We start from the raw sequence: 19,544 nt of genomic DNA on the forward strand, positions 1-19,544 counted from the left end.
TGGCCAGATGGATGTGGATCTGACTGTTTATAGCCATATCTATTATGACACACAAAGCGACCAGATCCATGGCCGTTAACAGCCAAAATAGATATGGTCGTTTTTTACCAGATCTACGCCCATTTGGCCGAAAACAGTCAGATTCAACTGGTCGTGCACTGTTTCGGCGACCATCAGCGGTGGTGACAAGAGGCGGTCTTGGGTGGCCTGCAATTTGTTTTAAATATACGGGTATTATTGTTAAAAAACTTAATTAATTATGGGTAAAATTGTAATGGCAAGTTTATGTAAATTAATGTCAAAATAAGGCCATTATTCTGTAATAATTTTAATAGTTAAGGGTAAAAATGTAACAAACTTAAGATTTTTAATTAATCTTAAAATACTTAAGAAAATAGAGGTATTCAGATTATCACTTATATAACCAACAACAATTACTATTGATTTTGTAAGATTACTTAAATCTTATATTACTTAACAAACAAATGTGACGATGTAAGTAATATAAGATAACATTAACTCATTAATAGGAGGTAACCCCCGACTAAACGCACCCCAAGGATTTGCATGAACTTTGGAGGCCAAATCTTTTTCCTCACTGGGCTGGGCCGAGCCCATATGAAAGGGATTGGGTTTGGAGTTGAAAGTAGCATTGAACTTCGAAGCGGAGGTTCGGAATTCGGGAACCTTGTTTGAGCAGAGGAGTAGGCTGAGGTATGGTTTCAGGCTTGGATTTTTCTCACTCTCTCACTCTCTCTTTAGTTTTAGTCTGTATAGCCGTTAGTTGATTAATTAAATAAAAAATAATAATAATAATAAAAAAAAAAAAGCGTTGTCTGCTCTTGTCAAAAAAGTACCTGAATGTCTTCTTCTTCATCAGGACTATGTTTAAAGAATGGGTTCTAGGGTTCCTGTTCAGCAGTACAACTTGAGATCAGCCAATTCCTTCATCGGAACCTCTTTGCATGACCTCAACACAGTCGATTCTCGCCCCTCTGACATCGATGCCATTGCTGACGTTGATCCTCACCAAGATTCTCTTCACAATCACCATGATTCCAACCCTGTTGTGAGTCCTCCTTTTTCTTTTTCTTTTACTCTTATTTTTATTTTTATTTTTTTATTTTTTTACTTTTTACTCTTTCATTTCACTTAACATTTCCCAAATTTCACTTCAATTTCAATCTTATATAAGACTAAGTGTTTGAGCTATGAAGCTTTTATATCAAAATTTGTACTCTGTTTGACTATTTCTCGTGGGAAGTGATTAACATTTGATGGTAATTGCACTGCAACTCTAGGTTTGTCAGTCATTTAATGTTCGGTGTTGACGTTGATGTGATCTCGTTGAGGCCTAGCGCAATCAGGAAGCTTGAAGTTAATTTCTTATAAGGCATTACATGAGTATTTTGCCAGTAGGTGTTCTAAGTTATTTTTCTTTGTGTGAATTGCTTGTTTAGGTTGTATTCTATGGTTCAAAATGTCATCACAAGGTGGAATAAGAGATTAGGAAATACGGAAGGTTATTCACTTCATTCCCTGTGAGCTGGAGATATGTTGTGGTTTGTTTTTTACTTTTAATAGGAGTTGGGAGTTGTTTCTGTGATGCCTAAATAGACTAATTAGACTGTTGGGGAGGAATGATTGAGAGGAGACATAGCATAGAAAGTGTTTCCTTTGTGTTGATTTAGGACTATCTTGAGGAGAAGGAATAGTTTACTTTTGAGGATGATGCAAGATGACTTTCTGGAGGACTCTTTCCATGTAGCTGTTGACTTCTACTTCTTTGCTTATTGAGGCTTTATTCTTGATCTTCTACATGCCTTATCTGTTAGGTTGGTTATTGCTTTTGTGTGTTATCCTTTCATTTGTAGGTGTGACGCGTGAGCTATGAGAATTATGTACTTCTTTTGGCATTCCTTTAGTGTGGTACCAAAGAAGTATGTATTACATTTTCATTTGTTCTTGTAATTTTGTCATTGTTACGGGTATAACAAGTATAGTATGGATATCATATGTAGTTTTAACAAAGGTTAGTAAGATAATTAGTAAGATCCGTGAGTACGCATAACATTACTCTAAATTAATGTCTTTCACCTAACCCAAGGATTTTGGAAGTGATTTTTGTCCCTACCTAATGATTAGTATCCTCTTACACCAAATACACCTCTATTATATTTTGAAGAAAAATCTCTTGAAACCCTATTTAATACAAAAAATAGTCATGCTTAATTAGAGTTTTTTGTTTGCATTCTTTTTCCTTACTTTCAAACTTGAAGTTAATTTTTTAAACAAAAATATAAAATATGTTATGAATGTATTTAAAAATAATTATTATGCTATTCTTTAATGATTTTCAATAAGGTTAAATAAATAAAATTTAAAAGTGGGATTTGATGGGGCTAAAAATCACTTCCCTAAGGGTACGTTTGCTTTAAGGAATGTTGCATTACTGAGAATGTCATATTAATGAAAAGATAGATTACCATGAAAATTACTAAAAATATTTAGGGAAATATGTTTGGTTAAATTAAAATAAATTGATGAGTATTTTATATTGATATATTTGATTGGGACGAATAAATTGGTGAATATGTTATATAGATTACTAAATTACTTTCCTTTTTAATATTAATATAATATTATTTTTATTATTATTTTTTGAATCATTTTTTTTAACCCTCTACATTTGAGATTTTACTAAAACACCTTAGCCATATAAAAGTTTAAATTACAACAAAACCACTCTCACCCATCCCAAGCCATTATCGGCCACCATCGTCGGTTGTCAGTCTTGCGCCATTCTGGTCGTTTTCAACCAGATCAATGGTCAAAAATGGCCAGATGGATGTGGATCTGACTGTTTATAGCCATATCTATTATGACACACAAAGCGACCAGATCCATGGCCGTTAACAGCCAAAATAGATATGGTCGTTTTTTACCAGATCTACGCCCATTTGGCCGAAAACAGTCAGATTCAACTGGTCGTGCACTGTTTCGGCGACCATCAGCGGTGGTGACAAGAGGCGGTCTTGGGTGGCCTGCAATTTGTTTTAAATATACGGGTATTATTGTTAAAAAACTTAATTAATTATGGGTAAAATTGTAATGGCAAGTTTATGTAAATTAATGTCAAAATAAGGCCATTATTCTGTAATAATTTTAATAGTTAAGGGTAAAAATGTAACAAACTTAAGATTTTTAATTAATCTTAAAATACTTAAGAAAATAGAGGTATTCAGATTATCACTTATATAACCAACAACAATTACTATTGATTTTGTAAGATTACTTAAATCTTATATTACTTAACAAACAAATGTGACGATGTAAGTAATATAAGATAACATTAACTCATTAATAGGAGGTAACCCCCGACTAAACGCACCCCAAGGATTTGCATGAACTTTGGAGGCCAAATCTTTTTCCTCACTGGGCTGGGCCGAGCCCATATGAAAGGGATTGGGTTTGGAGTTGAAAGTAGCATTGAACTTCGAAGCGGAGGTTCGGAATTCGGGAACCTTGTTTGAGCAGAGGAGTAGGCTGAGGTATGGTTTCAGGCTTGGATTTTTCTCACTCTCTCACTCTCTCTTTAGTTTTAGTCTGTATAGCCGTTAGTTGATTAATTAAATAAAAAATAATAATAATAATAAAAAAAAAAAAGCGTTGTCTGCTCTTGTCAAAAAAGTACCTGAATGTCTTCTTCTTCATCAGGACTATGTTTAAAGAATGGGTTCTAGGGTTCCTGTTCAGCAGTACAACTTGAGATCAGCCAATTCCTTCATCGGAACCTCTTTGCATGACCTCAACACAGTCGATTCTCGCCCCTCTGACATCGATGCCATTGCTGACGTTGATCCTCACCAAGATTCTCTTCACAATCACCATGATTCCAACCCTGTTGTGAGTCCTCCTTTTTCTTTTTCTTTTACTCTTATTTTTATTTTTATTTTTTTATTTTTTTACTTTTTACTCTTTCATTTCACTTAACATTTCCCAAATTTCACTTCAATTTCAATCTTATATAAGACTAAGTGTTTGAGCTATGAAGCTTTTATATCAAAATTTGTACTCTGTTTGACTATTTCTCGTGGGAAGTGATTAACATTTGATGGTAATTGCACTGCAACTCTAGGTTTGTCAGTCATTTAATGTTCGGTGTTGACGTTGATGTGATCTCGTTGAGGCCTAGCGCAATCAGGAAGCTTGAAGTTAATTTCTTATAAGGCATTACATGAGTATTTTGCCAGTAGGTGTTCTAAGTTATTTTTCTTTGTGTGAATTGCTTGTTTAGGTTGTATTCTATGGTTCAAAATGTCATCACAAGGTGGAATAAGAGATTAGGAAATACGGAAGGTTATTCACTTCATTCCCTGTGAGCTGGAGATATGTTGTGGTTTGTTTTTTACTTTTAATAGGAGTTGGGAGTTGTTTCTGTGATGCCTAAATAGACTAATTAGACTGTTGGGGAGGAATGATTGAGAGGAGACATAGCATAGAAAGTGTTTCCTTTGTGTTGATTTAGGACTATCTTGAGGAGAAGGAATAGTTTACTTTTGAGGATGATGCAAGATGACTTTCTGGAGGACTCTTTCCATGTAGCTGTTGACTTCTACTTCTTTGCTTATTGAGGCTTTATTCTTGATCTTCTACATGCCTTATCTGTTAGGTTGGTTATTGCTTTTGTGTGTTATCCTTTCATTTGTAGGTGTGACGCGTGAGCTATGAGAATTATGTACTTCTTTTGGCATTCCTTTAGTGTGGTACCAAAGAAGTATGTATTACATTTTCATTTGTTCTTGTAATTTTGTCATATTTTGATTGATATGTACAGCTTTTCAAGTTCTTTGCTCTTAAAACCCAAAACGATTGAGATGCCTAGAGTTTCATCTGTCTGAAAATTTGGTTTCAGTTGATTGTAGTTAGTGGTCAATTCTAAACAATGGATGAGAGATGAAAAAAGTGTTTTAATTTCTTTATTCTTTGGAACAAAGGAAGACAAACCGTATTGGATACCATATTTATTAAATCTTTGGAGAAAGTTATTAGTCCCCTTGTAACTTTTATTTGATTTTAGGATTGTATACATGAATCTTATAGAAACCCTTTACCACTTCACGGTGTTGGAGTGGAAGAAGATCGCTCTAGCTTGGAGAATACTGGTCCATCAAGTGGTGCTTACGATACTCTGGCTATTGAGGGTATGGTTAATATATCTTATTTTCTTAATATAAAAATCTCGGAGTTCTTTGCATTGAATCTTATGGATGATTAATGCCTCATATGGATTCACTAATTTAAATGGGTTTGAACCAGATGTTTCCCCTATTGAATCGGCTAGGGCAAGGTTTCTGCAAATTATTGTGGATCATTTTATTAATGACCATGTGATTGAAGTGGCTGACTCTGAGGCTGATTATACTTCTCACTCAGGGCAAGATAAATTGAATAAGAGGAAGACAGGAGATGTCCAATATGAAGGTGATCCAAGGTTTGCTTTGCCTTTGATGTATGTTGCTAATTTGTACGGAAGCTTAGTTAATGATGTAGACTTAAGGCTTGCTTCCTTGAATGGTATTCGTGAGAAGACCATTGGGGTGGCCCTTGAAGCAGCAGGCGGTTTGTACAGAAGTCTGGCTAAGAAATTTCCAAAGAAAGGTATTACCTTTTCTTTTTCCTCAATTCTTTTTTGTTGTACGGAGGAAAAGTAGTTAAACTCCTCTTGGGGGCTTTTAAACACCCTAAGAAATAAATTTCTGAATTTCAATTTCCTTCTTTCACTCAGCATTTTGCTGTTGCCCAATTTGTGTCTATAAAACTGCATTGAAGACAACCCATTTCTTTGGATTGCCAAAAGAAATATCAGAAAATGATAATGAGTCAATTTTTGTTATTTTTGGGCATAAAATCTGGATCCGTTATATATTTACTTGCCATATCTTCTTATCAACAGGTTCTTGTATATACAGACGAAGAGAACTGGCAACTTCCCTTGAAACAAGGACAAGATTTCCAGAATTAGTAATACAAGAAGAGAAGCGAGTTCGTTTTGTAGTAGTCAATGGCTTGGATATTGTTGAGAAACCAAATAATATGCCCATTGATGATGCTGAGTGGTAAGTACTTCATTTTTCTTATTTTATATTAGCATGTCTCTTATCACCATTAAGCATTCTATTTATCCAAATTTCAAAAATGCTTTGTCAAATTATTTAGGGTATTGATCCTCTATGATCTTTTTTCTGCTTTTTGCACTTCATAGTAAGAACAAAAGAAATGGATGAATGCATGGAATGGTGATTGTGCTAGGATATTTTTGATCTCAAACAGTGGAACACATGTTATTTTACCGTGCATAATGTTAAACTGCTCATCCTGAGATTGTGAATGATATTTTGAATCTATTCTGATTTACTTCGTCCTTGTTTGTGGAAAATATAGTTTTAAGAAAACTGGACATTAGTTTGGAGGGGTGGTTCTTTTGGATATTTTATGTTGTACAATGATGCTTGTTGAACATGTAAAAACCACTAAGGTGTAGCCTTATATTGAATATAGGGGATTATGTATTGAAAGTTTTTGGAAGAAGTTTGGAGTGAGAGTAAAGTTAATATAAAAGAAGCAAAAATTAGATTCTCCTTAGCCTCATTTCAGATATAGTACTAGATTCTTTTTTCATTTGATTGAGAAGTCAGAAAAAGTGTGTTAATATCATGAAGTAGAGAGCTTACAAGCGGGACTAGGTGTCCACTATTATAACAGCCACCTCTTAGAGAATTGGGACAAAAAGCTATACAAATGATTTGTAGTATAATCTGCACATTATGAACAAAAAATAGCTTTCCAAGAACTATCTTGGAAGTCTTTAGTCATTGAAGCTAATAGAGAAGCTAAAAAGCGAATTCTACTCCACAAAATGTTTTCTTCTTCATCTCTTAAAAAATTTGCTTGTTTCTTTCATGTCAAGTTACTAACAAAAGATCTAGCTCTATAAATTTCCAGAGATCATTATCCCATTACCCTTAACTAATTCAATAAGGCTATTGAAGAAGTAGAACTCCTTAGAAATAGCTTTCCAAGAACTCCTATTGGTTCTGAAACTAACAACTTTGGAATTTGATAGGAACCCACCCCAACAACTCAAACAATTGGGTTGGGCCATGGGTCTTTTGTGGGTTTGGGTAGAACTCTCTTTGGAAAACTGGCTTGCCAAAGGAGGGTGCCTAAGCCTTTATAACTCACATGTCCACCATTTTCCCTTCCAATGTGGGATCCTAACATTCCACCACGCTTTTGCAAAAGACGTCCATGCCAGGTGACATCCCGTGGGCACATGATCATGCTCTGGTACCAATTGATAGGAACCCATCCCAACAACTCAAACAATTGGGCTGGGCCATGGGTCTTTTGTAGGCTTGGGTAGAACTCTCCTTGGAAAACCGGCTTGCCAAGGGAGGGTGCCCAAGCCTTTATAACCCATATGCCCACCCTTTTCCCTTCCAATATGGGATTCTAACATTCCACCACGCTTCCACAACTGATCGGCCTCTTTACCCTCGTTGGCCTCCTTACCCCTTCAGTGACTACGCGGATTCCTTTTTCCTCAAGCCTCCATGCCCTTTCTCAGGGTAGTAGCCCGGGCCCAAGGTTAGCCTGCCACGTAGGCGGCATCCCGTGGGCACATGATCATGCTCTGATAACAATTGATAGGAACCTGCCTCAACAACTCAAACAATTGGGTTAGGCCATGGGTCTTTTGTGGGCTTCGGTAGAACTCTCCTTGGAAAACCAGTTTGCCAAGAGAGGGTGCCCAAGCTTTTATAACCCACATGCTCACCCTTTTCCCTTCCAATGTGGGATCCTAACAGAATCCCAATCATTTTGATGTTTTAAACGGGACTTCAATAGCCACTTAGTCAAAAGAGCCCTATCTTTTAGTCATCAAGTTCTTTGTCCAAGCTTTTATTTTTCTTTATGCTGGTAGAGTTTACTTCTGAAAGAGAACCAGACTGGTCGATTTTACCTTCTGAAAGAGAACCAGACGGAGGATTAGATAAACAGTAGGAGATAGGAGAATAAGAGAAGGTTAGATTAGGGAGAATGGCAAGAAGGGTGAAATTCTAGAAGATTTAACAGAGAAAGAGACAATCAATAGGAAGAGAACCAATATTTTTATTCAACCATTAAAATTTTTGTTAACAATAACAACAGAAGCCTTTATTTATTGGCTTAAGAAACCAAATCCTAATAAAAAAAATAACATCCTAAACTATGGAAAGACAAGGACTAACAGCCCTTTGCATCCTTCTTATATGTTTATGTCACCTTCATTATACTGTTTTCAAAGGAAGTCCCTCATCAACTCCTCTTTTGTTAGCAATCCTGAAAAGAGAAAGAGTATATAGGAAAAGCCAAGATAGAATGCAACAAAGTAAGCTTCTCTCCTTTTGAAGGGAAAGACCTTTTTCCATCCCCCTAATGTATTTTGGAGTTGCTCCACTATTGAGTCCAAAAAACTGTATGACCTTGAGTTATCTCTAGGTGCATGACCCATTATTAATAGGTCAGTTTCCTATGATAACATCCCAGATTGATAGACAAAAGTTTGACTTTCTTCTCCTAATAAATAATCCTAGAACTAGGACTCTTCGTGAATTTTTCTGAGTCGTAAAATAATTCTAAAACATTCAATGACTCTTAGTAAATTGACTATCTTGACCACTTCACCCATTGGGAAGAAAGAATAATTGAAGTTGAGACACATCAACATTACCCTTGCCAACCTTGTTGGCATTGACCATATTTGCTTACTCAATCCGTCGCCAGCAAATTAAAGAGGAGGAGAGAGCAGATCTCCTTTGCTTAATTCTCTTGAAGCACTAAAACAGCCCCTTGGACGAGCATTTATGAAGACTGAAAATTCATAGAATGAAGGCATCCCTTCATCCAATTTCTCCATCTTGGAGGAGAGAATCTGATGGATACCTGGCCAGAATCACTCAGTCAAAACACACAACACAGCAGTCACAATGAATCAACCCAGAATACACAACCAGAACTTTCTTACTTGCACAGCACAGGAAATATCATAAATTATATATATATTGAAGATGATGAGCTCTACAGCAATTCAAGATAACTTCAACTCAATCAACATGAACAAGTAAAAAAAATAACAAAAATGAAGATAAACAGGATAACAAATAAGTAACATAGCCTGCTGAACTTCGAGGGCCAGCCACCTCCCCCTTTCACTTTTCTTCTCTGAATCTCCTTCTAATTCTTCTTGTCTCCTTTTTATTCTATTCATTCTCTCTCCCTAACAGAATTCCCAAACGACCATACTCCTACTGCCACCTGTTTCACACAAATCTCCCTCACACACACACACACACACATAAGACCTCTTTTTGCCCAATAACAACAGTTAATCCTCGACTGCCCCTTCCTATGCCTCTTATTATAGACCAGATGCTCATCTGTTTCATAAGAATCTTAATAGTTTCTGGCTTGCTTGCTAAATTTCTATTTATCAGAAAGGTTGCTGGACCTTATGTTTGATTACAATTCAAAGGATGTATACACATTTATTTAGGAATGAGCATATAACGTCATCCTCACCATCCTTCACCGAGTTTGTCATTATATTATGTTTCCAGTTGTGCCTATGGATGGGTTTCTTGAAATCACCACTAAATATTTCAACTTCGCAAACAAGAGTAACTCTGACAAATTTCTATATTCTCTTACCTCCCACCAAAATTGAAGGGAAAAAAAGGGTAAAACCTATCTTCTGCCCTGACTTTCCACTCTTTGGAAAAGCCGATCTGGGAGACATGAATTTGGTTTTATTATGTTGAGGAGCGGGTCATGTTTTTAACTGCATAGTTTTTATCTTAAGCTTGTCACGTTGATAATGAATCTCTTTCTTAACTACTGATAAATTAAAATTTGCGGCATATCTACTTTGTGCTGATGGGATTGCACATTTCTACAGGTTTAAAAGATTGACAGGTCGAAATGAAGTAGCTATCTCTGCTCAAGATTATAAATTCTATTCCCCAAGACACAAGTATAGGCGTGTTACATCAAACTCTGTATCTAATATTCCTGGTTTGCCTGTAAGCTTGTTTCCTTTTACTCCTGCAAGCATGACGTGATTCATTTTCATTAAGTAATGTGCTAGGTTGTGATGTTTCCTGTAGACGTAGAACATTCAATAGCTTATATTACTTGCTTTAGGCTTCCATGACATGATAATATTTCAGAGTCTCATTGTTGATTTAGTTATGACGATGGTTTAAATATTTTACATTGGCACCTTCACATGTTGGATTTGTTAGTGTAATGAAATATAATGGTGCAGAAATTACTGTTAATATTTAAACATGCCCTAATCATAGGCCTTAAGGAATAAACTCGACCATAGAGGTAACTTTTCATTCTTATATCTTTTTTCAGGCATTCCCTGGTGCAGAAAATTCTTCTACTATGGCTAATGCACAGGGATTTCGCTCTATAAGTGAAGTAAGAGTACTGCTTTAGTTGTTGTTCTTTTTTTTTTTCTTTTATTCTTTATTCTTTTTTTACTTTTTACCTTTTCACTTTTTTGCATTAAGTGTGCAAGGTTTTCTAATGGGACTGTTTAGGCTCCAAGTCTCTGTCACATATCCACATGTGTGGGCATGATGTAACATTAGAAATCAAAATAATTGATTGAAAAAACTTTAAAAAAAAATATAAAATATGCTTTAAGATTCCAAGATTCTTATCCAGTGATGAGGATAATAGTTGTTACTTGTTGATATTCTTTTGACCTTTGACTGTTTACTGTGATTCCTGATTATCATTGAGATGATCCAAATCTATTCTTGCTTCCACTTTGCTTTATTATGGCTTTGATAGTCAAATCTTACTTTGGTGGTTTTGGATTTTTCTAAGAGTTTTTTTCCCTTTTTGGGCCAAGAAAATAGTATTGTTAAAGTGTCCATTTTCAGCACAACAATTTTTGTTTCAAAATTTCTGAGTCTCCAACTTTGTTATGTTAGATGAATCTTCATTTGTGGTTAAATCAGAATTTGGATACACGTAAATAAATTTCTGGTCTAAGGCAAGCTGTCAGAGTCTTATTTGAATTGCAGTTTTGTTGTCTGGCTTATCTGCTACACAGAAATTTTGTTAAATTTTATTTCTTTCCATCATCAGCGGGACTTATGTACAACTTTTTCCTCAGTCACAAAATCAACAGCAGACTCCTCCAAAACATCACATGCAATCACTTTCACATCAACCTCAGTTTCATCATATTCACCAGAATCATCATCAATCTATTCACCAGGGTCAACATGCAGCCCACTATTCCCAAAATCATCGACACTTGCCTGAAATTGCTCATCCTCACCAGTCACCAACAATTTCCCAACACATGGCATGCTTACAACCTCTCACAGGAGGTCATGTCGGAGAGCGCTTGCATGTAATGGTGAGTTAATAACTTTATATATGGGTTGTTTTGGGAGGTAATAAATTTAGAAGTCAGATTGTTTTTTAATATGAACTCAAATTGTATATTGAGTTAAATTATTTTCGATTTACTTACTGTGTAAATTTGTCCATATTGCAGCCAACCAGCCCTGCAAAGTTTTGTGATGAATGTGGGGCTCCATATCTTAGAGAAACCTCCAAGTTCTGCTCAGAATGTGGAGTGAAGAGGTTAGGAATATAATTAATCAAGAATTAGAATTGCTGTCATTTTTGTGATCCAGATTGTAACTTTTGCCTAGTTTTCTCAATTTATTAAGCATATGACTTTTGAATGGGTCGTTTCTTAAGGAAAGCTCAATTACTTTTTGGGTTTTTTAATTCTTAAGCATGTGTAGTTAGTAACCAATGTTTTAAAAACCGACCTAGGGCAAAACCCAGCAAACTGGCCGGGTGTCGGGTTGACCGGTTCAACCGGCTGGTTCAATTGATGACATCATCATGCTGATGTCAGCATGGTAACATCAGCAAAATTACTGTTCACAGAGTCCGGAATTCCAGAAATCAGGATCCAAATCACAAATTCCTGAATAAAAAGCTCTTAACAAGACATCATCAAACATCATTACATAAATACAATCCCTATTACAACTAATTACAAATTAAAATAACAAAATTAAGGAAGAAATCACATAATACTTGATCAACATTCTAGCAAAAAATGATCTTCACCCAATGATCTTTAATTCCATCCTCAATTGAGCTGCACAATTCATATATCATTTGATAGATGATCATCATCATTATTAACATCGACAACATCATCTATAAAAAGTTCTAGCAAAAAAGGAAAACCAGAAGTTAAATCTTTCCATTTGAACTAATTGAATTTAAACTAGTTATTACCAAATTCAAATTGCTTAAAAAATCGGAAACAATTTTCTGAAACATCTGTTGAGTCATAATAAAAAGGTGATCGCCACCATTTATAGGAATAGCTCTTTCTCCATATAATGATTGTTCCAGTTCATCATAATTAAGTTCACCAACCTCTTCTTTCTCATCAACTATCAAACATTCAGTGTTATCAATACTTTCAAAATCAACAGGATCATAAATAATTTTCTTGTAACAACTCTTGAAAGACTAGAATTAAATGTTAAAATCATGACCAATAACGACATCAATAAAAATAAAATAAGAGATAATAATTAATAAGAAAAATGATGAAGGCTTTATACTTATTTTGCAAATGCAAGTTATAATGAGTGAAAACCAGATCATTTAACCATTGATGCTCTAATATGTTCCTCTTTTTAGTATGTATGCGTTAAAAAACACACAATTTCGCTCACATCCCGAAGAGGCTGAAGTTTGACTTAGGATTTTGATTGTAAACTTTTGCAAATTTGGAGCACGAAACCCAAATGTCTTCCACCATTCATCTAATTGAGAATAAAAGTATAAAACATAAGAAATAAACAAATTTTCATAATTCATCACTGAAAAATTAGACTTAAAAAGTTAATAACTATTACATACCAAGATGTGTAGTTTTGCATGTTTGAAGAGTAAGCTCACGAGAAAAGCTTTCTAGACGGTCTCGATATAATCTATTCTCCTCCAGTAACATTGTCTTGTTCATTTTGAATGCACTTGCTTTATTATCAATATTGTCAAGGAAACCATACATGACCCTTGGTTTTTTTGGAAAAAGTATCTTCATAATATTTAAAAGCAGGATTCAAATAATATGCTGCTGCATGAATAGCACAATGCAATATCCTATCCTAGCGTCTCTTAATAATTGTTGTATAAGGCTTGTACAAATTTTTTTTATTCTTAAACAACTTCTTGATCCCCATCCTCGTTCTGTACATATCATCATACACATATCCTATTGAATGCCTCTTATTTGAGTCTATAATCCGAAGCATACGCATCAATGGACTAAAAATTATACCAATGTCATTCCAGAATCAATTATCTAGAACTAGGGAAATAAATGTTTTGCCTTTATTAGTTTTTGCATATTGAGACTCCACAAAAGCTCTTCTGTCACCGTAGATTGCACGTCATGTTTATGCTGATGTAGGCTGCTCAATGCAATGAAAGTTGTGGCAAAACGGATTGCGCCTAGGCGTACAATTTCCGTCCAACGCTATTCAAGTGATAGACAGTAGATGTTAGTACTTAGTAAATTATGAAAAAAATGTATGTGTGTGTGTGTATATATATATATATATATATATATATATATATATATATACTTGACAATGTAAATTACAAACATATGAGGTAAAGATATATAACCTGTTTTTTCCTCAACAAAGCTAGCACAAACGAATGATTATACACAAACTTTGTAACCTCAGATGCATGTCTCGAAAGGTTAACTATGTGATTTATCTCAACTATTTCTTTTAACATCAAATTAATACAATGTGCTGCACAGGGAGACCAAGTAATACTGCTATAATTTTCACACAACATTCTTCTAGCAACTTTATAATTTTCTCCATTGTTAGTGACAAGATGAAAGATATTGTTTGGTCCAACCCATAAAGCTAGTTCCTCAATCAAGCTGAACAATATTCCAGCATCCTTCACAACATCTGAAGCCTCCACTGATTTCACAAAACACACTCCTTTAAGACAGACAGTACACTAGAAAATTAAACAACGACATATGTGAATTATCTATCCAACCATCACCCATTAAAGTACATCCAACATCCTCCCAAGTTTTCTTGTAACCATCAATAAGTAATTGCACTTCTTTCTTAGCATCTCTCAATAAATTTACACACAAACTATGATAAGTTTGGAGTCTATACCCAGGACCAATTGTAGTTATAGCATCCACCATAGGTTGAAAATAAATTGAATTAATAACATTAGTTAGGATGCAAGAATCATAAAATAATCTTGCAACAGCCATGTCTGCTCTCCACTAAGCTTCTTTTTTTACTAAAACACTCTTAATTGAGGGTTGAGACCCAGACTTAGTCCTTGGAGTAAAATAGTCACCAATCCTAATAGGTATTTTTCTCTTAGTGCTTGAAGTTGAAGTTGGAGCTGGAAATAGAGAAACCTCTTCACAATCTTGATCTTCATCTAACATATCACCCTCAAATTGTTGTACACTAGCTCCATAAGGATTGACAATTCTTACGAAGTTTAACTTTTTGTTTATTCTTTGCCCCAATTTTGTTTAGTGCTTCTTCAATGTTGAATTTAACATCAAAAGGAACTTTAGAGTACTTTCCAACTTCCTCATTTATACCCGCTAGATGTAGTTTCACTCGATAAATACCTCCACCTCTGATTATCTTGCCACAGTAAAGACATGTTAATATCTTTTTCCCATTTTCATCTATGCCCTCATTAACATGTCTTCATGCTATATCATTCCTTCCTCGAAAAGATTGTGAAACATCCATGGAAGTAGATTATTGACAAGACCCAAATGATAGCATTCTTTGTCATTAATCTTGATCTCTACCTTGGCGACACAAATAAGTTAGTATCGATAATAATCAAACAACATAACAAACCAAAAATTTCCATATTTTATTGCTGAATTTATAGAAATCATGTGCATAAGAGAAGAAAATATCTTCAGAAATTACATTAAAGGTTTTATAATGTCAGAAGAGATAATTATAAAGTTTCTAGCAACATTTGACCATATATAGCTAGCACCGTGCTGATCGATGTTGCCGCTGCCTAAAACATTGAAATAGGAGATTTGAATATATGCTTATTCAACGAAGATATTAAATTAAGTCAATTAGGAGATTCAATATGTTTGGTTAATTCTTGCATGGCATGTGTGTGTACTGTGTAAACATAAGATATTCTCCTCAAATTAAAGTTTATAAGATTGCTACTTCTACTACTAAACTTGAAAAGAAAAGGAACAATTTAACAAGAAATTATCAGCACATACTTCACCGAAAAATCAACCCAAAAATTCAAAGCAAAATCCATCAAGTTATTATCAAATCCATAAACTACAAGAGAGTATCAAACCATCACCTGAATGACCAAGCCAGAGTAGCTACAAGGGCCAGGAGCCAATGCTTTAAAACCCGCCAGAAAATCACAAACTTTCAAAAGAAATGAAAAAATGATGGATGCACATAAGAAGATGCATACCAACAGTGAATTAAAGTAAATAGGGAGTAGAGAACAAAGGAAGCACTGATGACGGCACTTGGCGAATATGAGTTGCAGTTGATGTCAAAGAGATGGAGCTCGACGGTGAAGAGAGGAGATCGTGCAAATGAGAGGAAGAGACAAAAGTACCTAGGCAAGATGAGTTGCAGTTGACGACGAAGAGGAGGAGATCGACGGTGAAGACTGAAGAGAGGAGTCACGCAAATGGGAGGAAGAGAGTCTCAGTACCAACTGACGATGAAGAGGAGGAAGTCCATGGTGAAGAGAGGAAATCAACAATGAAGGGGAGTCACGGTAGAAGATTTTCAAAGCAAATGTGAGGGAAATGGCATAAAAAGGGAAAGGGGGGGGGGGGGGGGGGGGGGGGGGGGGTGTGGAATCGCTGGAATTTGGGTTTAGGTGATGATAGGGTTTATTTGTATTAGACTCGGTTTTTTGGAAGAAAAAAAAGGTTGGACCGACGGTTTGCTATAGTGCGCCGGTCAAACCGCGGGTGTAACCGGGCAGATGAGGGGTGCAGATTTTTTATCTCAACTGGCTCGGCTTCCGATCAAACCAGTTTGACTGGTTAGTCCAGTCCAAGTTTTAAAACACTGTTAGTAATATAATTGAGGTTATGTACTTGCATATTAAAGTTTTCTTCACTTGGAATGTAAAGTTGAAAATATTTGCGTTTTCCTCGTTTGTTTTGAAGTATTATTACACAGAGAGATTGGAATTACTAAATCTCATTCGTTCAATCACATTGAAAAAATCTAGAATACATCAGAAGTATTACCACTCTTCAGTGAATTTATCAAATTGCCCCATTCGTTAAAAGCGGGTTTGGTTTGATTTTATTGGTTTGGGTCATTAACGGGCCGTTTCATAATGGGCTGCGTTTGAGTTTAATCTTGAAAAACATTTGAATTTTTAATTAAATATATTTTGGTATTAAAAATTATAATAAATAAAGAGTGATGCTGATCATTTATCTTTATATACTTCACTTTATGTTTATCCCATTAAAATTTTAAAGCATATATAAATGTCTGAATAAACCTCATCCATTTATAAAATTACCCTTACATTTATATTTTCACTACTCAATGCGTCGCACCAAGTTGTTACCAAACAACTTTAACATGCAAGATCTATTACTATCTTTCAATAGGGTTGTTCAACGTGATGTCTTACCGTATTATTTGTGCCCTTAATTCAGGATAATACTGGGGTTACGGGCGTTTCTTGAATGGCCACCAAATGTGCTCATAGGGATCTCACAATTAAGACTTATCACTACTTGATTCCCTCGTCATGGTTCTATCATTTTAAGGACATATGTTATCACATATATGAAATACGATTTACATAACATAGATATGCTTTTATTAATATCAACATATTTACAAGTAGTTAACAACTACAATTTGATTGGTTCTAAAGCACCTACCTAACAGGGAAAACTAGAAGTTTTTAAAGTAGTTCGGCTGGGAAAGCGAATAAGGTCTACATCCACTGATATATTATTAATTTGTGTGGTGTTGGGTATACAAAGGATGGATTTTTCTGGTGATTGGAAAAATCTTTCTAGTTGGCCTTGAGGCCTGAGAGTAAAGGGGGTCATGTTTGATAGCTCTTTTCTCTGTCTGTCCGAGTGTATCTGTGTGTATCTTTATTGTTTCTTTCTCTCTCTCTCTCCCTCTCTCTCTCTCTCGTTTTTTTTTTTATGTGTCTCTCCCTTCTTTCTCCCTTTTTTTCCCTTCTTTTTCATATGGCTATTGTCGTTTTATATGGAGAGAGAGTTTTGAAATGTTATGATGGTGAGTGTGTCAGCCACGATGTTCGATGTCGCACGGTGGCCGGAATCTAACATGCCCCTATGTTGTAGCTAATGATGGATGCGGAGACGTCTCGGGCTCCTTTACTTAGTGAGGGCTAGGGATTTTTCGCACACAATAGTAACTTTACAAATTAAATTCCAATATAAAATTGGATATGGGCAACAACCTTTCAACAAATTTAATTGTACTGTAAGATTACAAAATACCCTTTCATAAAAAAATGATAAAACCACCCTTTTATTTAATCTTTCTTAAATTGGCTTCTAAATGTGTGACTCATGGGTTCCTTATCATATTAGCAGTGGGTAATATCGCGATTAACACCCTATTAATCGTCTCATTACACACAACTAAGATTGGACTCTAGCAAGGCATCATGGCCACCCAATATATTTGGATTTAGCGAAACAACTACCTATCAATGACATGGTTACCGTGCAATTCAATCATTTCATCACCTATTATCTCATCAAGGGTTGAAGCACAGAAATAGTGTCAGCTTCAAGTATGAATCACCTTGATATAATAGTATTTGGTTACCAAACCAATGACCAAACGAAATTGGATTCGAGCAACAACTTAATTCCACTATGGCACAAATTTAAGATCATTGCTTTTTACTGAATATCTCACTGAGATAATTTCTCTTGTACCCAAGAGTGATGAATCCTTTGTTGACCCACCATAGCCATAGTGTACTTCTTGATGTAGTCAATCACTACCATACTAATAACCCTAAATAGGATCACGTTTGGCTAGCGTCAAACTACACTAATATTTACACATGGTGCTTTGGTGATCTCAAGTTTAAGGATCACATGCACCACCATCCGTTAGAGGATACATTCCATAGACATTGGGATTGCCATCTATATGAAATCCTTTATGTGGGCCAGTCCAGTGAAGTCATGAATAATAATCACCCATGCATCTCACCAAGTTGTCACCAAACAACTTTGATATGCGAGATCTGTCACTACCTTTTGGTAGGGTCGTTCAACTCTATGATAGTCTTATCGTATTATCTGTGCCCTAGGTTAGAATAATACTAGGGCTATGAACGTTTCTTGAATGGTTATCATATGTGTTTATAGGATTCTCACAATCAAGACTTATAACCACTTAATTCTCTTGTCACAATTCCACCACTCTAAAGACATATATTATTACATACATATAGAATACGATTTACATAATGTAAATAATAACTTTTATTAATAGAATAACATGATACATAAAGTCATATTACAAAAAGTTATTGGCTTTAGGTCACCTACTCTAACAAATGTGACTTGTATAGGTAATGACAGAGATACCTCTTTATGGCAATATTATTGGCTACCGCAGGGGCCTCTATGTGCTTTGTTTCCTTTCAAGACTCTGACTTATACTGGGTTTCCTTGGGATGCTAGGGTTTCATATATCATTCAAGATGGCTCAGGATTTTTCCTATGGGTAGTGCAGATCTTCAGCATATCTGAGACTCTATAACGATATGACCTTCATTGGGTCTTCCTGACCATTTTGTCTGGAAGGGTCACCCTTTTAGGAGATTCTCCATTGACTCAACTTAGAATGTGTTACGGGACAGATGGGATGTCAACTCGATTCATCATCTCTTGTGGTTTTCGGGGCATGTTCCATGCCACTCCTTCATTTTATGGCTTGCTTCTCTCGGTCAACTTTGCACCGTGGATCGTCTAAGCTCTCATGGTGTCATTGCATCTTCTGTGTGCCTTTTGTGCAGGTCTACTACAGAGGCTCATGAGCATCTGCTCTTTAGTTGTGACTTCTCTTCTTATGTTTTGAGAGAGGTTACTTCTAGGACACTCATTGCCTGGCCATCTTCCTCTTGGTTCTCTTTGCTCCAGTGAGCTAGCTTGCATCTTAAGCGTAAAGGGGATTTTGGGCACCTTCTCTCGTAGTTAGTCCTTTCGGCTACAGTTTATTTTATGTGGTATAAACAGAACAATCTTGTGTTCCATCAGCATTGCAGCTGCGGGTCTCTTAAATGCATAAAAACCACAAACACAAATTAAATTAAAAGAACCTTAT

At 35.5% G+C, this 19,544-nt stretch overlaps 1 protein-coding gene across 6 annotated transcripts; it reads left to right on the forward strand.

Annotated features, from left to right (window-relative positions):
• Window positions 1-677: 677 nt before the first annotated feature.
• Window positions 678-11,837, forward strand: LOC116126837 (uncharacterized protein At2g02148-like). Of its 6 annotated transcripts, none has more exons than XM_031412514.1 (9): window positions 678-714; window positions 881-1,069; window positions 5,081-5,204; window positions 5,320-5,661; window positions 5,957-6,119; window positions 10,001-10,124; window positions 10,465-10,530; window positions 11,237-11,485; window positions 11,627-11,837. In XM_031412514.1, the coding sequence occupies exons 2-9, from the start codon at window positions 896-898 to the stop codon at window positions 11,726-11,728; spliced, it is 1,344 nt and encodes a 447-aa protein (XP_031268374.1). In that variant the 5' UTR covers window positions 678-714; window positions 881-895; the 3' UTR covers window positions 11,729-11,837. The 6 variants fall into 6 exon arrangements, 5 of the variants coding, with proteins under 5 accessions (XP_031268374.1, XP_031268373.1, XP_031268375.1 ...); XM_031412512.1 differs by lacking the exons at window positions 678-714; window positions 881-1,069 and adding exons at window positions 3,515-3,551; window positions 3,718-3,906; XM_031412513.1 differs by lacking the exon at window positions 678-714 and having other exon boundaries at window positions 799-1,069.
• Window positions 11,838-19,544: the final 7,707 nt, after the last annotated feature.

Source organism: Pistacia vera, unplaced genomic scaffold, assembly GCF_008641045.1.
Source record: "Pistacia vera cultivar Batoury unplaced genomic scaffold, PisVer_v2 Contig184, whole genome shotgun sequence".
Lineage (NCBI taxonomy): Eukaryota > Viridiplantae > Streptophyta > Magnoliopsida > Sapindales > Anacardiaceae > Pistacia > Pistacia vera.

Coding starts and splice junctions, on each gene's coding strand:
- LOC116126837 (XM_031412514.1), top strand. CDS start 896: ATGGGTTCTAGGGTTCCTGTTCAGCAGTACAACTTGAGATCAGCCAAT. Junction 1,070..5,080: donor ACCATGATTCCAACCCTGTT/GTGAGTCCTCCT, acceptor ATTTGATTTTAG/GATTGTATACATGAATCTTA. Junction 11,486..11,626: donor GAGAGCGCTTGCATGTAATG/GTGAGTTAATAA, acceptor TCCATATTGCAG/CCAACCAGCCCTGCAAAGTT.